This window comes from Stylophora pistillata, chromosome 4, assembly GCF_964205215.1.
Source record: "Stylophora pistillata chromosome 4, jaStyPist1.2, whole genome shotgun sequence".
Classification (NCBI taxonomy): Eukaryota; Metazoa; Cnidaria; class Anthozoa; order Scleractinia; family Pocilloporidae; genus Stylophora; species Stylophora pistillata.
In genome coordinates this window covers 10,574,606-10,592,029 of record NC_142522.1, presented here as the reverse complement: position 1 = coordinate 10,592,029, position 17,424 = coordinate 10,574,606, and the positions used below count along the sequence as shown (strand labels likewise).

Genomic DNA, 17,424 nt, shown 5'->3' with positions numbered 1-17,424 from the left:
GACTCTGGAGAAAACCCATGTTTTGGTAATGACCTCGAAAATAATAAGAAATGACTATTGTTAGCCATTGCGCATTGTCGTACATTTGTCAGCATTTATGTATACTGCATAAGGGTGTTAGTATACAAAGCAAGCATATTTTCAGGTCAGACAGTGTTCAATATTTCGATCGAGTGTTGAAGTCGACAGATTGGATCGGTGGGAGGGCTATTTGGAGCTGGTTTACCTAAGGGTTCTTTTCCACACATTTGATCATATTTGGAGGCAAAAGGACCATTGCTCGTTTACTTAGTTGTTATCATAATGGGCTCGCCTCATCTTTTTGAGGTGCCTTTTGAAGGATGTTTCGAAAAGAAAAAACACTTTCAATGGATTAAACTTAATGAGCTTTAATAACTGAAGCAAATAACATACTTCCTGTACCGTTTTTGTTCTCGCTTGTCGCTAGCTCCTGACCTCTGATATCCTTGAGATGAATGCACTGTCTGTTTTTTTTCTTCTTTTGTATATCTGTTTCTTTTTACTTTTTAGCGTGGAACGCATGAGTGCATCACCCAGTGAGGCGTTTAACTCTGGAGTTGATTTTTTGTCGTTCAATACCGACTCCGTTGACTCGACTTGTGTCGTGTGACATACCGGATATGAACTATCCACTTTTTTTGTAGAGTCAGGGTATAGACTTGCTCTCAAAGCCCTGTCCAAGTCGTCACTTGTTGCAAAAGTTTGACAAATACCTAGAGTCTTGGAATCAGTCGAAGGCATGCTTAGATGTGATTCTTGTTGACAGTGATGCGCTTGAGGAGGTCCTGCCCTTTTCTGGCCAGCATTATTCGAGTTTGGAAATATTTCTCTACCATAATCGAGGTGGTTATTTAAGCCATACAAGGTCGATGAACACCCTAAAGATCTTCTTCTGTATACACTGTTATGGTAAACGAAAGGAGACCCCACTCCAGTTCTATAAACGGACATGCTACAACTCGGATTTTGACAGCTGGCTCTTGAGTCATCTAATGCAAGCGCTGCAAGTTTTCTCGTGTGATCTTGTACATCAGGAACTACACAACCGCTAGCAGACAAAATTTCTTTCTGGGACAATAGGAGAGCGTCGGACCCTTTAGCAGGTATAGCTACTTGTTCTATCGGTATAATAATATTACAGCGCACGAACTCAATTAGTCTCTCTGATTTAAACCATATAGACGGGCTAAGACTATATCTTTTCAGAATACTCCCGCTTCGTCTATCGGTGAAGCAGTGTGATAACGCGCATTCACATGAGATATTTGTCAATGCGTTAACGCAAATGTGAAGGAAAGGACATTCGTCGGGATCGGTGCATTTACCATTCTGGTATAAAAGGCAAACCTGAGTAAACAAAATAGAGTATGAAGTTTAGGTATCGTAATGTGGATGAACATACTTAGTGATAGCATGCGGAAATAGCACTTTTTTCATTGGTTTATGAATTAAAGCAAATTACAGGGATAGAGTGAAGGCCGCAAACCTGAGGCAGTCGGTAAGCAACGATGTTCTTGATCAATTCATTCGCCAAACTTTTAAGTCCAACCTCTTCCGTTTTTGCCTGGTTTTCCCTGTCGTGAAAGTCATGAGATCGGCCACATCCTCCATCGCAATCTCCTTGGATAAAACCTTTGCAAACGTGCCACAGCCACTCCTGAAATCATGCTTTACAGCTTTGCATAACACTGAGACTTGGCCAGTTTATTTTAAAATAATAAAACAGGAATGCCGCAAGGAAATGCGCTCAAGAAATTCAATTAGATTAGTGGTCCCGACCGAAAACAGCACTTTCCAAGATAACGCGACGAAGCTGTTTAACAATTTACCAGAATCTATTAGAAACCGTAAAGATTACAGAACCTTTTTAAGACTTCCAAGGAATTTTTTATGTAATAGAGTACAGAGTGATTAGTTATTTTTACTGTAATTTCTATTCTGTTAATCCTACTTCTACTTTTAATTGCATATTGCGTAATTTGTGAATAACTTAATTTGATTTATTTCAATTGTAATTGATGTATTTTAACAGGGAAGAGCCTCCTAGTGGACCTGTTAATAAACCATTATTATTATTATTATTATTATTATTATTATTATCATTATCATTATTATTTCTCCGGCAGTTAAGAGCCCGCACTAAACGAGGAGAAACTTCCACAGTTTAGCGGAGATTACTTTGTGAAATCCATACAATCAGTAACTTTTTTTTAGAGTTCAAAGAGCTGTTCTAAGTCAATCGCTCCAGGATCTACTTCTACACTTGGTAAATTCAAAAGACGACTAACGACCCTGAATGCTGATAATACTGACGAAGCAATTTCCTCGCTTAAGTGCGGTTTAAAAAAAGATCAACAACAAAAAGAGAAAAAAAGGTTTTAAACAATTGACACAGAGAACTTTTTGAAATCTCATTATACTCTAATAACTCCCTAAAAGCATTTTTATTCAGAAATATTACAAAGATTTCACACTTCTCGATTCGACGCTAAGTGCTCGCCTACAGAGAAAATCCAATGGTGAATAGTTACCGAAGTTGACTTCAAGTCTCCAGGAAGAGAGAATGGAACTCCTTAAAAAAAAGGTTCCAATCCCACTCCGCTTATGTGCCTTTTTTTTTACACAACAGGTTCGCCGGTGGACATTTGTTTCTAGTTTTTCAAGCACCGACTCAACTCATTAGCTTTAAATGCTAAGTACTAATACCCACTACCTTTCACCCGCAACACAACAGTCTTTGGGTCCCAAGGTACGCAAACTTGAGAGTTCCATAAAGGTGTTTGGAAGCTAAGTTAGAATCATTATTGTTCCCGAATCCTCGTGTACCTCTTGAGCGCTCACTTCGCTCACTGTCAGAAAAGCTCGGGCTTCGCTGTTCTTGTCGCAGCGCCAATGAGACCCTGAGCCAATTCGCCCACAATTCCCGAGCCTCTCCCAGTTTGCGTATCATGAAGGACCATGAAGAGTCTGGGAATTCTTCTACTCTCCCTGGACGAAGTGCTACTCCATACTGAGCAGAGCTCGATTTGTTTAAAGCAGTATCGGTTATTTCTCAAAAAAGCGCAGTTTATATTGTTTAAAGTAGATGACAAACTAAAAAAAAACAACAAAAAACCCACTCACGTCTATCCAAAGTATTGATCTACTTTGGCTAATAGACAAAAGTTGACTTGTCTCATACTTAAAGCAGTATGTTGATTACTTCTCAACAAAGCGGGATGAACGAACACTTTTCATTCCACTAATCTATTCATGTTTTTCTCGTTGCCATGCTCCCACCAATAACGTAGCTCCATTTTCTGCCTTTAAAAGCACACACAACCCACCATTCCTCTATTCGCTCCGACGAAGGGCGAACGCTCGAAACGTCAGCTTTTGTAATCATTACGGTGGCCAATTTACCATTTCAACTTTGTTGATATGTCTAAAAAAAACAAAAAACAGACTCACATCTACACAAAAAATTGATCTACTTTAGCTAATAGACAAAAGTTGACTTGTCACCTACTGAAAGCAGTATGTTCATTACTTCTCAACAAAGCGTGGTATACACTAATCAACGAGTAAAGTTCATTCTAGTACTCACAGTTTTTACTATAAGGTTCATTTGTGTCACACTTTAAATAGTACTCTGATGGTTCCTCAGGTGGTGTTTTATCGTATGTGATCGCAGTGTCATGGCTGAAGAGGTTCTTGTTCTGTCCAAACCCCAGTTGAAACTGCCAAACGTACAGCGTGGTATTTGGCGGGATTTTCAGCCTAAGGGTTTCGTCTATTTCAGCGCTGTCACTCCATTTGAACTGCTCAGTGTCGACGTCCTTTCCACCAAACTTTGCTTTGAGACTGAACTGAACTTTAGTGAGGGTTTTAATCAATCCGACTTCTAACCCCATCTCAGAAGACCATTCGAACTCTGTGGTGGACATTGTGCTCCTGTCAAATCCAACGGTTTTCTTGATGGTTTTTTCCCATTCAAGGGCAGTGTTGGACTCGTTTTGCAGACATTTAATATTTATCCAAGACCCGAGCACTTTTCCATGGGTGTACGCTATACCACCAGGGATAAAATTAAGCACTGACTTGTGAACGCTGAAGGTGACCCCATCCTTGTTCAAATTCATGTTGGTGCTTCTGTGATAGGTTACACCCCATTTTTCAGCCTGTTTCAAACTGTAGACATAACTATTGGTACCCCAGAAGTAGATGCCATCTTTGAACGCTTGGTTGATTTTATACTCCACAGGGTCTTCATCTTTGTTCATGTTACTCACTCGTCGGTAGATGCCTCTGTTGGCAAACACAATGTAATATTTACCAAAGGCAGAGTAGTAGCCGCTTCCTCCGCGACAGTTGCGATGGAGAGAGTAAACCACAGCGCGGTCGTCGCGACTCAGGTCAGTGACTCTGCGATACTCATCTCCTTTAATGATGTAGAAATAAGAATTAGTGGCCAAGTAGTAATCACCCCATCGACAGGCCTCGCTTAGACGGTGAATCTTGATTTTTTTTCCAGCGTGGATATCTTCGCACCTCATATAGACACCCACATCAGAACGGATAATGTAGACGCTGGATCTAGTACCACATAGGTCTATTCCTCTAGCCTCAGGTGCATTCTTCGGCACGATCTCAGGATAATCTGAAGCGGCAGACATACCTTTCACTCAGCGGCTGCAGCTGAAATACTCTTTCTTCTAGAGTATCTGCAAAGAAATCAAACTAAAGTTTAAAGATTGAGCTTTTATGAACACGGAATTAGATTAATGCTTGATCTTTTCATCGGAAACGTTTTTCTCTGTGAGGGGAAGTCGTTGCAGTTCAGTAGAACTGACATCCGCAAAGTCACAATGAAAATTCACGAATATGACGTCATTTCATTGTTTGAAAGTTGATAAAATTTTACATTGTCGTCCCGTAATAGCGCGTCATTCCCTTTGAAATCAAAACGGTACCTTGGACGTTTTCCCATTGACATGGCAAGCAAGACTATTAGCACAAGTGTCACACGCATGACCATTCTGAGCACCTGAACAGATTTGCATTAAGTTAATGACATTCAATGTAGCAAAATGGTTGAATTAACTAAATCATAATGTGAAGTATGAAACATACGTGATGAAGCCGGTATTAACTAAACAGGCGCGTCCAAGTTCTCTCTTAGTCTATAACCGCCGAGTTAGCGTAAACAAATGGCAACAAATAAATGCATTACTGTGCAAGCGATAGAAGCTTGAGGGAGCCCACAAACCCAAACAAGATCAACCGATGACGCTACAAAAGAAGATGACGAGTCATATGCAAAATCGTCCACTACACCCGTACATTCTGAAACGAAGAACGATACTGTGGTTAAAGCTCTAGGAATGAACTAGGACACTATGGAACGACACTGCCGGTAACAAAACGCTCTGTTTTGAAATTGTCGGCGAAGGTCTTCGATCCGATTGGATTTCTCGTCCCGTACCGGCACTATCGAAACGAAGATTTTATTTCACGAACTCTGTCTCGATAAGCTTGATTGGGACAGAGAACTTGGGGGGAAAGCTACTTTACACCTAGAACTTTCTCTTGGCCGAGCTTAAATTTTTGAGCAATGTCCGAGTACCACGCTGTTATTTGCGATCAAGGCCAGTGCACTTCGAGCTTCATGAATTTAGTGACGCATCAAATCGCGCGTATGCTGGAGTTATTTAAATCCGATCACTCTATGACGATGGTCAAACCGATATTCGATTAGTTGCCTCTAAAGCAAAGGTCCGATGGCACCATTGAAAAGGCAGACCATCCCACGTCTGGAATTACTTGGTAGACTTCTTCTCGTCCGCTTCATAAACAACCTCGATTTGGCCGAAAAAAAACCTCAAGACCTTTTACTGGGCGGATTCAATGACAGCCTTATGCTGGACAAGGAACTAAAGACTATGGAAATATGTACAGCATCGCGTGGAAGAAATTCGCAAGTTAATTTCAAAGGGTGACTGTCGACATTACTCCAGAAAAAAGAAATCCAGCAGATTTGCCATTGCGGGGATTGAACGCGAAGGAACTGTCGATTAATACGATTTGGTGGAACGGGCCAGAATTCCTCTACAAGCCTGAATCGGAATGGTCGTTAAGCGAAAAAAGACAAGAAGATGAAGTAGCACTCAAAGAGGCTGTTAAGAGTCCAGTGGAGATCACACACTCATTGGTTTCGCGTTCGCCCAGTTGTTCAATAGATCCCAAGATTGACGCATTAATCGACGTGAAACGATTCAGTGAACCAACAAAATTGCTCCGTGTCACAGTCTTAGTCGTCGCTTTTGTAAATAAGCTAAAGAACAAGGGTAAGAAGCAAGTCGAAACCCGAGAACGGAAATGAAATTCTGAGTGAACTGAATTTAACTAAGGTAGAAGAACTTTGGATAAAGGCTCTGCAAGCGTCTTCATTTGAACAAGAAATCAAGTTTCTTCACGGTCACCGTCAACCCAAGTCTGCACCGCCGACTTACGTCTTCCAATTCGGATTATTATTGAAGATGGAATTGTTGAATGCAAGGGGTGAGGATAAATAATGCCGATTTGTCGGAGGGCAAAAGAAATCCATCTCTACTGCCACCGAAACACGAGTTTGTCCGATTAATCATCAAGAGTGCATACGAATCAGTAAAACACTGTAGAGTTAGGGACACTCTCACTCTGATCAGAGAACGATTTTGGATTTTGAGAGGTGGCGAAGCAGTAAAACAAGTGATCAGGAAATGTGTAATTTGTTTGAGAATCGATGGAACTCCATACAAGTCTCAATCTTTCCCCGATCTTCCATGCGGACGGGTTTCGGAGGATCCTCCTTTAACGCATGTGGGATTGTACTTTGTCAGCCCGTTGAATGTTGACAACGGAAATCCAGACGAGAACAACTCAACCAAGATTTACATATATTTGTTCACATGCGCCTCGACAAGGGCTGTACACTTGGAGTTAAGCAAAAGCCTCAACGTTCAAGGATTTTTGTTAACATCCAGACGATTCACTAGTCGACGCGGACTCCCTGCTACACTCACGTCAGACAATGCAAGGACCTTCAAATCTTCGAGCAAAGAAATAAGAAAGATCACAACATCGAACGAAGTGGTGCTTTACCTCGATAACAATAACGTGTATTCTATTGGTTTTCGATAACAAAGAGAAAGGAATGTGTTTCTCTCGTGAGCAGCCGTTGGTGGGGAGGAGCGTTGCGTGACGACCCTAAAAACGGCAGCGAGGACGACTACTGTATATAGAGAAGCGATTACGCATTAGCGAAACAAATGAAACGAGTTAGAATTACGTCTTCGTTTGGGTTATTATAGCACAAACCAGTCTTCCATCACTTGCGAGAAAAAAAGAAATGTTTAAATTACTTCTACTGGTGTACTCTGGATTTTACCGCTCCATAAAAAGAAGAATCACTCTTTCAAGATACTATCACTCAACTCACGTCAATTATCTACGAATTCTTTGTCCCGAATCGCGAACCGTATAATCTTTGGGTCTGTACGTCTACTTGTATAGAATTACCTTACAGGAAACATTATAATTTGGTTTTAGAATATACTAAGAAATCGAAAGGTGCTGGGTGTCAGTTTTTTCCAACTATACTTTTTCTTTCTTTCTTGTTTCCTTTTCAAATTACGCCACAGTGAGATGTTGCCGTACGTCGTCGGTATTTGGGAATTTATAGTCTTTCACCTTTATTGTTTGAGTTGACGTAAACAGCGCCGATGTCTGGTCCATTTAGGTTTAACCAACAATAGAAGAGTATCAATATTCTCGGGCCATCTTGCTAATAAAAAATAGCTTAAGGCATATCATAAGTCGTTGAACGTATTTGTAAGAAGTCCTGGCAATTTCGTTTTGTATCGTTGTCATATTAAAAGGCACCTTAAGTGATCAAGACCTCAACGAATTGATATCTTTAGCAAGAATTTTAGCGAATGGCTAGATATGCGTATCGTCTCTCCCAGCGCTACACCTCAGCACATCGAAATAGCGATTTTACGTTGTTATTTTGCCGAGGGCGGCTAAGAAATGTACAAAGTTTTAAAATGCTCCAGCTGAACTATCGTTTTGCCCCTTAAGTCTTTTGTTTTACCACGTGCTGTTTGCCGTCGTCGTTTGCAAACTGATTACTATGCAAAAGTTTTATACTTTCGCAGCGAAGCATAAAGGAACAACTTGTCACAACAACCCGAATATTGTATGAATATTGTATTCGTCCCTGATTGTGGATTGGAAAATTGATAAGAGCATGTTTCTTTGTAAAGCTGATTTTGTGTCATTTTGTTTTGAACTACGTGGATCATTACAGAGAAGCATTCAATCTTTCTTCCATTTGAATCTCATGAATAAAATGTTCGCGCGAAATGAATTGAGCTATGTTATGGCGTTCCGTTAACCATTCAATTACCCTCAGTGCCTAACACTAACGACAATATGCAATACTGTAAAAGTAACTAGATTGCTTCACGGGGTTATCGTGAAGAAGCCTAACCTTGCATTTGAACCTCAGTCAGATTTTAATACCGTTGTCGGTGTAGAAGCTCCCAAAACTTCAAATAGATGTTTCCCTATATAGTACAAGTCGAGACAAGTGGGAAAATGGCCCGCGTAATCTAGAAAAGACTTACCAAGACTCACCAAGCTGCGAACAGTACTGGTGGAAATCGAAGCAGTAATCAATGCAAGGCCGATCACTTACGTATACCGATGTCGAGGATTCATTTTCTTATCCATTGACACCTTCAAATCTCATTTAGTGTCATTTTGTTTTGAACCACGTGCATCATTACGGAGAAGCATTCAATCTTTCTTTCATTTGAATCTCATGTATAAAATGTTCGCGCGAAACGAATTGAGCTGTGTTATGGCATTCCGTTAACCATTCAATTACCCTCAGTGCTTAACACGAACGAACGACAATATGCAATACTGTAAAAGTAATTAGATTGCTTTACGGGGTTATTGTGAAGAAGCCTAAACTTGCATATGAACCTCAGTCAGATTTTAATACCGTTGTCGGTGTAGAAGCTCCCAAAACTTCAAATAGATGTTTCCCTATATAGTACCAGTCGAGACAAATGATAAAATGGCCCGCGTAATCTAGAAAAGACTTACCAAGTTACTTTGACTCTCATCAACCCTCAGGAAACCAAAGGGTTCATTCCATTATGCTTCATTCAGCATAAATCATCACAAATATTCAGTTATCTAAATAAACGTCTGACAAGGGTTGGTTCTCATATACTGCTGATGAAATTGCTCACTTAAGGTTATCTTACGCCTGAAAATGAATGAAAGAGAAGAAAGAATGACCACAATTCACACACACACACACACACACATGAAACACATATTTATTTTATTTTAGTCCTTTGACCCGCAGAGAGCAAATGCTCGTCAATTCAACAATCGAGCCAAATCTTCGCGTGAATTTAACCTACCTTGACTTCGGTGCTGATGCGAAGCTTAATTACGCTGTGCACACCGACGCGTAGTGGATTCGCAACTTTTGAATTTGGGGCTGCTGGATATTTACACATTAGATCTAAAAGCAGCGTTTTATGGTCTGACTGAGGAGAGCTGGGCGCGGAAATAGTTACAGGAAAAGCACACCCCGCTGAGGAGTGTAGAAGAAGCGGAGCGTGACGTATTAAAACTATTCTCGCTTCAAGGAATGTTTTTCACTCGTACAAAGCTGTTTCAAAAATATTACACCATAAAACGCGTAAATTTGTTGTAAGAATGCCGAACAGTCCTTCGTTGATAGCAGTTTGCAGATCTTTTTTAGGAGTTGTTTCTGTTTTCGTTCGTAAAAGGGGTACCGGAGTAGGTGTATCGGAGTAGGTTTATTTATTGTGTTTTCGACCTCAAATTCCACTAATATATGTGACTGTTATGTTTCAAAATCTTTCATTGAAATTTCTAAAAGTATTGCTAATTTACATTTTAAGAACGAGATTAGGTGTTCACAGACGTTGTTTTAGCAATTAAACGGTCGTAATCAACACACGTGGATATTTTCGCACTTTAAATAGACACGCACATCAGAACGGCTAATGTAGACGCTGTATGTAGCACCACAAAAGTCTATTCCTCTATAGCCACAAGTGCATTCTTCGGCACGATCTCCAGATAATCTGAAGCGGCCGACATACCTTTCACTCAGTGTTTGCAGCTGAACGGATACTCTTTCTTCTTGAGCATCTGCAAAAAAAGCAAAGCAAAGCGAAAAGAGCGAGCTTTCATGGACACGGAATGTAATCATGGCTTGATCTTTAGTGGAAGGAGGAGCAATAAAACGAAAAAAAGTTCAAAACTATGATTTTCACTGTCGTTATTCTTTTTCTTGAAGGGAGGTCCTTCCTGTTAGAGTGGCATCTGCAATGCAGCAACGAACATTCACAAATGTGACTTCATTTCATCGTTCGATTGTTGACCAAATTTTCCTTTTTCTTTTCTGGACGCTTCCGAGAAGGGAAATTTGCAGCGTTTCTGTGCTTTGAAGGTAGTCTAACCGAGTAGATTTCTTGGACTTGAAAGTTTTGCAAGATTCCTTAAAATGAGACTTGTGCTACATAAGAATGTGCCACTGATGAATTGAATGCGAAATTTGTTTCTGTAATGTAAATGGAAATAGTTTATCTGTGAAAGAAACACATTCGTACAACAGAAGGAAACAATGTTATCCTATATAACTTCTTCCTGAAACAGTAACTCAGGAACTGAGCTTCACAGCAATTTCTTATACCCTTGACCTTTAATAGGTTTTATTTCATATTTATGTGATCAGTCTTAAGTAAGCATTTTCCATCACGACAAGTGGGCCATTTGGCAACAGGAAGCTAAATTTCTAAAAGAAATTTTTTTGTTTTCGGAATGATTAGAGCGGAACGCAATTTGGGTCTTAGAATATGCTTTCCGAAAGAGAGGGATGATTATTCCGCGCAATGATACATAACACTTCTTTGGGCACGATTTTCCTGCAAGACAGGGTTGTTTTGCAGTATAGTAACTTTTTATAATAATTTCAAACGTTTGTTTCAAGTTACGTGCAAGGGTGAAACTGACTGACTCATGACCTTTACATATTTTCCGCAACTGGGTTGTTTGCTTGAAATCACTACACTCAGGAATATGTGTTTGTGATACTCTGATTATTCTTCAACATCATTTAGAATGATTTAATGACAGAAAACATGCTCTTCTAGCCCTGTCAACAAAATAACCATGAAATATAACCAACAAGGAAAAAATTGTCTTTTTATGTTCACTTGATATCACATCTATTGATTGGTAGCTGTCTATTTAGATCAAAAAGTGCATTGAAATTCGGCATATGAAATCATTCCTGATAACTGAAATAGTCTCGCAGACTGCAATAATTTCTTTTTGCAGGTAGTTTCTTCAAAACAGATTTCAGATGATTAGCAAGCGAAACGAGAGCCATACAAAATGTTGCAAGCTTACAACCCCCAGAAAAGATGTCAAGTACTGCGGAACAACTCAAACAGTCAGCAAATTAAACCATAAGGCTCGGTCAAACTCACGTAACAAGTGTTGTGCTGTATTGTACACGTTTGGCCATCCTGTAGTAAGGTGTTGCAACATTTTGGATGGTATTGGATCAGGTTTGAAAATGGTCACATTTTTGTTGCAACATTTTTGGATGTTGGAAGATGTTGCACGCGTTTGGCCAGCTCCTTCACAACGACTCTGCTAGATGTTGCGTGGAAATGTAGTATTTCGTTGTAATCTCGCAACAATATCTAACAATCGAGCACAATATTGCAAGATATTGCGTTGAAATGTAGCATGCGCTTGGCCGGGCCTCAATGTCAATAAAAATTTATCGTGTGGTCCATTGCGATAAAACTTTATAATTATGTATTTAGAGTGGACTTACTGAGTTTTGATCTTTACAATCTTTCCGCTCTGGGCTGTTTCACTCTCGTTTAGGATCACGTTAGTCATAAAACTGTTTATTCGTACGTGATATACTTGATAAATAACTCCTCACTATCAGTAGCCCATGTAAGAGAAAATGATGAGACTTAGGGACTTGGCGACCTTATTACCAATACGACCATGAAATATCACTAACAGGAAAGAGTTGCCTTTGATATAATGATATTAAATTTACTGAATTGTACCTGTTTATTTACTCCAAACATTAGCATATGACACATATCACACATATTTTGCTTCCGTTTGTTTCATCAAATGAAACATCACAATTTATGAGCGGATCTTAATCCAAATGATCAGATATAAAGAAGGCTTTATTTCTTTCCACACTTGGTTGTATCAATTTCGCTCCGAAGTACTTATTTTTAATCAGAACTGTTAGTAATTTATTCGCGATCACTCCCTAGTATTGTTTACCGTGAATTAACGATATGAAAACGTGTCCGAAAGCTGGTTCGTCGAGCTGAAACACTAATGCTTATATTGTATTAGAACGCCACCAACAGGCAAAAAAAAGTAAATCTATCTTATTAGAACATTAGACTACAGTTGACTTGTCTCACACTTCAAAAGCAGTTTCTTAACTTTGAAACAGGTGCAGCGTATTCTGACTGAAAAACGAGTAAATGAAGTTACAAAGAAATTTCCAGACTCCTCTTATGTCAATCGTGTTGTGATTAAAGTTCACATCTCTCAAACTTAAAAGCAGTAATTTGAAGTATTGGTAACTTCTCAGACAAGCGTAGTGTATTCTAGCTAAAGAGTTTATGAAAACATACGAAAATTCAAATTACACTGATGTCTTGGTAAAGTAAGCTCTAGCAATCACGGTTTTGACTAGAGTTCACCTGTTTCACACTAAACAAAACTCATAGACAGGCGTCAATTCACTGAGCTCCACTATGCATGAATGTTGTATAAAACAAAGTGATGGTTACTCAGGCGGTTCTACATCTTGTGTGAGCATGCGCATGATTTAAGAGCCGAAGAGATTCCTCTCAGTCTGGTCAAAGTGCAACTGCCAAATGTGATCGTTTGGTTGGGCGTGATTTGCATCTGAATCAAGAATCTTGTATCAAGTAATCAGACCACAAAACTTCCCGAAAAAAAAACCAAAAGATTTATGGAAAATATCTCCGGTAAATACAATGTCTAAAGTAAAAAAACTCCTCCATTTTGGAAAGAGGGCAGGCAAAAAAAGCGAAATTTCCAGAGGAAAATGTTCAGTTTTTTTTCGCAGTGATTCCAGCGTCACAAAGCTCGATTTATAGAATATGCCGCACCAAGTGAAAGAGATGATTATTGATAGCAGTGGTACATAAAGTTCCCTTCAGCTAGACTGTTTTATAATAAATGCAATTGAATATGCAATGTAATTTTAAACATTTTTCCCTATTTACCAACAAGGAAAAAATTGAAATGGTCCACGAAGACGAAGCCACATTTTGATGCTACAAACAAGAGTTTTGAGTTCATTTTTCTCCATTTTCGCCCAGAATCACCTCAGTCATTAAAACTTTTAGTTTGTGTTACATTTTTAATCACACCGCAGGCTTTTTTACATTCAGTTAAAGCTAAGAAAGCAAACATCTGCGCGATTTTTTGTCTACTTAGGGCATGTTTACATTGCCAGTTACAACTTTTTCTTCAGTTGATTGTATCCCAGTCCCACTCAAAACACGCTTATTTTCACTCAAAAGAAACTCACTTAGTAAAAATTCAGACCTTGGTGCACTTGTTTCACACTTAAATGCACTTTGATATCTGTTTAGACAGATGATGTATATTCACAGTACTGGTAATCTTTCCAATATTCAAGTAAAGCATGTCTTCATCAAAGAGTAAATAAAACACTAAAAAACAAACAAATAAACAAAACAACACTCATGTATACCCAAAAACTTGATCGACTTCAGCTAACAGACTAAATTTGACTTGTTGCATCTTTAAAGCAGTATTGGTTGCTTCTAAATAAAGCGTAGTATATACTAGACAATGAGTAAATGAAAGTGATAAGAAATTTCTAAAAAGTCACGCAGAGTTAATTCTAGCACTCACGGTTCTTATTAAGGTTCCATTGTGTCACACCATTCAAAACACTCTTAGGACAGGTGCCGATTCAGCCCGACCTGCCATCTGGTGGCTAATGTAAATAGTAATCTGATGGCTCCTCAGGTGGTGTTTTATCGTAAGTGATCGCAGTATCATGGCTGAAGAGATTCTTGTTCTTTCCAAACCCCAGTTGAAACTGCCAAACGTACAGCTTGGTATTTGGGGGGATTTTTAGCCTTAAAGTTTCGTCTTCTTCAGTGCTGTTACTCCATTTGAACTGCTCAGTGTTGACGTTCTTTCCACCATACTTTTCTTTGAGGCTGAACTGAACTTTACAGAGGGCCTTAATCAATTCTGAGAGTTGGGCTTCGATCCCTACTTCTTCGCTTATTCCCATCTCGATAGACCATTCGAACTCGATGCACGTAACTTGAAACAAACGTTTGAAATTATCATAAAAAGTTACTATACTGCAAAACAACCCTGTCTTGCAGGAAAATCGTGCCCTACTTCTACATCATCAGTAGTAGGCATGTTGCCGGTTCTAACACACTTTCGTCACATTAGCGTAAATCTAAGTTAAATTAGCTATTTTTAGTAATTTTCAAGACCAAACTCAACGACATTAAATGACATTCACGTCAAATTATTGTGCATATACAATAATTTGGTACTTTCCGGCGGCTCGGCCCTGCACATTCACGTCAAATTATTGTGCATATAGTATATTTTTGACGGCGCGACATTTGCCTTTAAGTGTGTTGTGTGACGGCTTTTTTGTGGTGTCTAGGTTTTATGCAAATTTCTAAATCCCCCTCTCCAGCAGGAGAAACTATTCCCATAATATTTCTAAATCCCCCTCTCCAGCAGGAGAAACTATTCCCATAATATTTCTAAATCCCCCTCTCCAGCAGGAGAAACTATTCCCATAATATTTCTAAATCCCCCTCTCCAGCAGGAGAAACTATTCCCATAATATTTCTAAATCCCCCTCTCCAGCAGGAGAAACTATTCCCATAATATTTCTAAATCCCCCTCTCCAGCAGGAGAAACTATTCCCATAATATTTCTAAATCCCATAATATTTCTAAATCCCCCTCTCCAGCAGGAGAAACTATTCCCATAATATTTCTAAATCCCCCTCTCCAGCAGGAGAAACTATTCCCATAATATTTCTAAATCCCCCTCTCCAGCAGGAGAAACTATTCCCATAATATTTCTAAATCCCATAATATTTCTAAATCCCCCTCTCCAGCAGGAGAAACTATTCCCATAATATTTTTAAATCCCCCTCTCCAGCAGGAAAAACTATTCCCATAATATTTCTAAATCCCCCTCTCCAGCAGGAGAAACTATTCCCATAATATTTCTAAATCCCCCTCTCCAGCAGGAGAAACTATTCCCATAATATTTCTAAATCCCCCTCTCCAGCAGGAGAAACTATTCCCATAAAATATTTAGATCATTGTTGAAGTAAAAATCTTTATTACATAAAACAAATATCTTCCTGGCAAATTTGTTTGATTGTACGCATGTTATTTTTAAAAAAGGATAAAGGTAAGTCTGAAAAACGAAGCCTGTTATTGTCTTTAATCAGATTATACAAATTCATTAAAAAATATATATGTGATTGGGAGAAATCGGTTTTTTTCCCAACTCATTAATAGTACATTTCGTAATGTTTTTTAGTTGTTGTAGCACTTCTCCCTGAAGGGCAGAAAAATATATCAGTCTCTTGTTTGCATCTACTAAGGCCTTGTTGAGAAGACGCAACTTTTCTAAGCAATCTTGTTCAGTGTTGCTAACAACGGCGTCAACATCGCTGTAGTCGGTGAGAGCATCAGTATTTTCTAGTGACGCAGCTAAAATTTTTTTTACTTCTTCTTTGGTTTTCTTTTTTATCTTTTTCTTTTCAACACTTGGAGGTGTTTGAAGACATAAAGCTTGGAAGCCGGAGGCCAACGCTTTAGCTTCATCCGCTGGAGAGGCTTCTTCACCATTCAATTCTGGAAATTCTTCTGCCAACCTGTCAAATTCTTGCTTGACTTGACCTTCTTCTAACAAACTATAGACTTGAAAAAGCCTTTGACGAAAAATAGCAAAACGATTTGCATCCATGTTGACAGTCAAATGATGTTGTACAATTGTAAAATGAAGCTTAAATCGTTGCATGAAACGTGCTCTGCATACAAATGAATCAACCACATGATTCACTTGAATCACAAGGTGATCATGTGAAACGTGATCAGATGACGTGTGAACACATGTGGCCACGAGAACACTTCGTGGTGATTGCGTTTCTCATTAAAAAAATTATCTTGACCACTAACAAAAACATGGATATTGCCAACTTTTCGAAAGATATGGCTCTTAAACTCGAAAACGATCGCACGCGAAGAAAAATCTATCAGACTGTACAAGACTACAAAGATGTACAGCAAGGTATCGCTATCCAACGCGAGAAGGAATTCAAACCGATCACACAGGAATTGTCCAAGGTCAAACAAACAATAGACGACAAACAAGACAAAATCATTGCAAAATTAGATGAGAATCAAAAAGCTCTCACAGAGGATCTTTCGTTTCTCAAAGAGCTAGACACATTCGAAAGCCCACCACAAAGCCCCTCTGCTCTTGAACCACCACCTAAACCGAAAATGAAAGTCCCAGACCCAGACAAAGATTTCACCCAAAACGAGCTTGATTTTATTAAAGAAATCGGTTATGAAAAGCCTAAAGAGGCATTCAAACAGATACTTGAGGAGTTATTCGATTACGATGGACACATGTATGATATAGATAAAAGAATCAAGCACGCGAACAAGGTCAAGGCCGGTATGCACAATGCTAAAGAGGTAAACAAAGACGAAATCAAAAAAACCGAGTGGAAGGTCAAAACGCTGAAAAAATATAGAGATCGTCTTAATTTACTCGCGGGTGGTGAACAAATACTTGTCACGCAAGGTCAAGGTCTCAAGGGACACAAAAAGCGAAAATATACACAGAAAAAACGAAATGCCTACAAAGTTGATGGCTATGGACAATTTGGTGGTCTCCTCATTAACATTCCTCGTCTATTTAACGAAATGGTGGTTGAAGCGAACGATCTTTCAACCGGTCAACCGATATATGAAAAACAAGGTGACAAATCCCTCATTAATCTCTGAACAAAGAGACACAACCCCAAAACAAATTATTCACAAAAATCGATTGAAATATTTAAACAGCTCTCAAAACTCGCCGGCCTTCCAATGCACAAATCTTCTGGCAAAGCTAAAATGGTTGGAGGACTTATATTTACCGATTTCAAAGAAATCAAAGAAAAATTAAAGATGATGACAGGTGCTAGAGATGCGGGTAACACGT

The 17,424-nt window shown here is 39.1% G+C and overlaps 2 protein-coding genes across 4 annotated transcripts in view; both read right to left on the bottom strand.

The window, feature by feature from the left end:
• Nucleotides 1–1,684, bottom strand: part of LOC111346860 (uncharacterized) — a gene marked incomplete at its 5' end in the record, with an annotated part of 4,813 nt that extends 3,129 nt beyond the window's left edge. The window contains 4 exons of the mRNA XM_088756154.1: nucleotides 1–95; nucleotides 314–362; nucleotides 446–1,368; nucleotides 1,508–1,684. The exon at nucleotides 1–95 is cut by the window's left edge and continues 150 nt beyond it. Coding sequence (XP_088612280.1) covers nucleotides 1–95; nucleotides 314–362; nucleotides 446–1,368; nucleotides 1,508–1,684 — 1,244 coding nt within the window. The remainder of the gene's footprint in view (nucleotides 96–313; nucleotides 363–445; nucleotides 1,369–1,507) is intronic.
• LOC148732452 (uncharacterized) overlaps nucleotides 1–9,639 on the bottom strand; it is a 39,544-nt gene extending 29,905 nt beyond the window's left edge. The window contains exons 1-4 of one of the 3 annotated variants that reach the window (XM_088756667.1): nucleotides 9,483–9,639; nucleotides 9,157–9,322; nucleotides 3,608–4,724; nucleotides 2,451–3,445 (exon numbers count right to left, since the gene is read on the bottom strand). In XM_088756667.1, coding sequence (XP_088612793.1) covers nucleotides 3,420–3,445; nucleotides 3,608–4,676 — 1,095 coding nt within the window. In that variant the 5' untranslated portion in view covers nucleotides 4,677–4,724; nucleotides 9,157–9,322; nucleotides 9,483–9,639 and the 3' untranslated portion in view covers nucleotides 2,451–3,419. Of the gene's footprint in view, nucleotides 1–2,450; nucleotides 3,446–3,607; nucleotides 4,725–8,669; nucleotides 8,813–9,156; nucleotides 9,323–9,482 lie in introns of those variants that run through there. The other 2 variants (XM_088756665.1, XM_088756666.1) reach the window with 2 other exon arrangements.
• Between the last annotated feature and the right edge of the window lie 7,785 nt (nucleotides 9,640–17,424).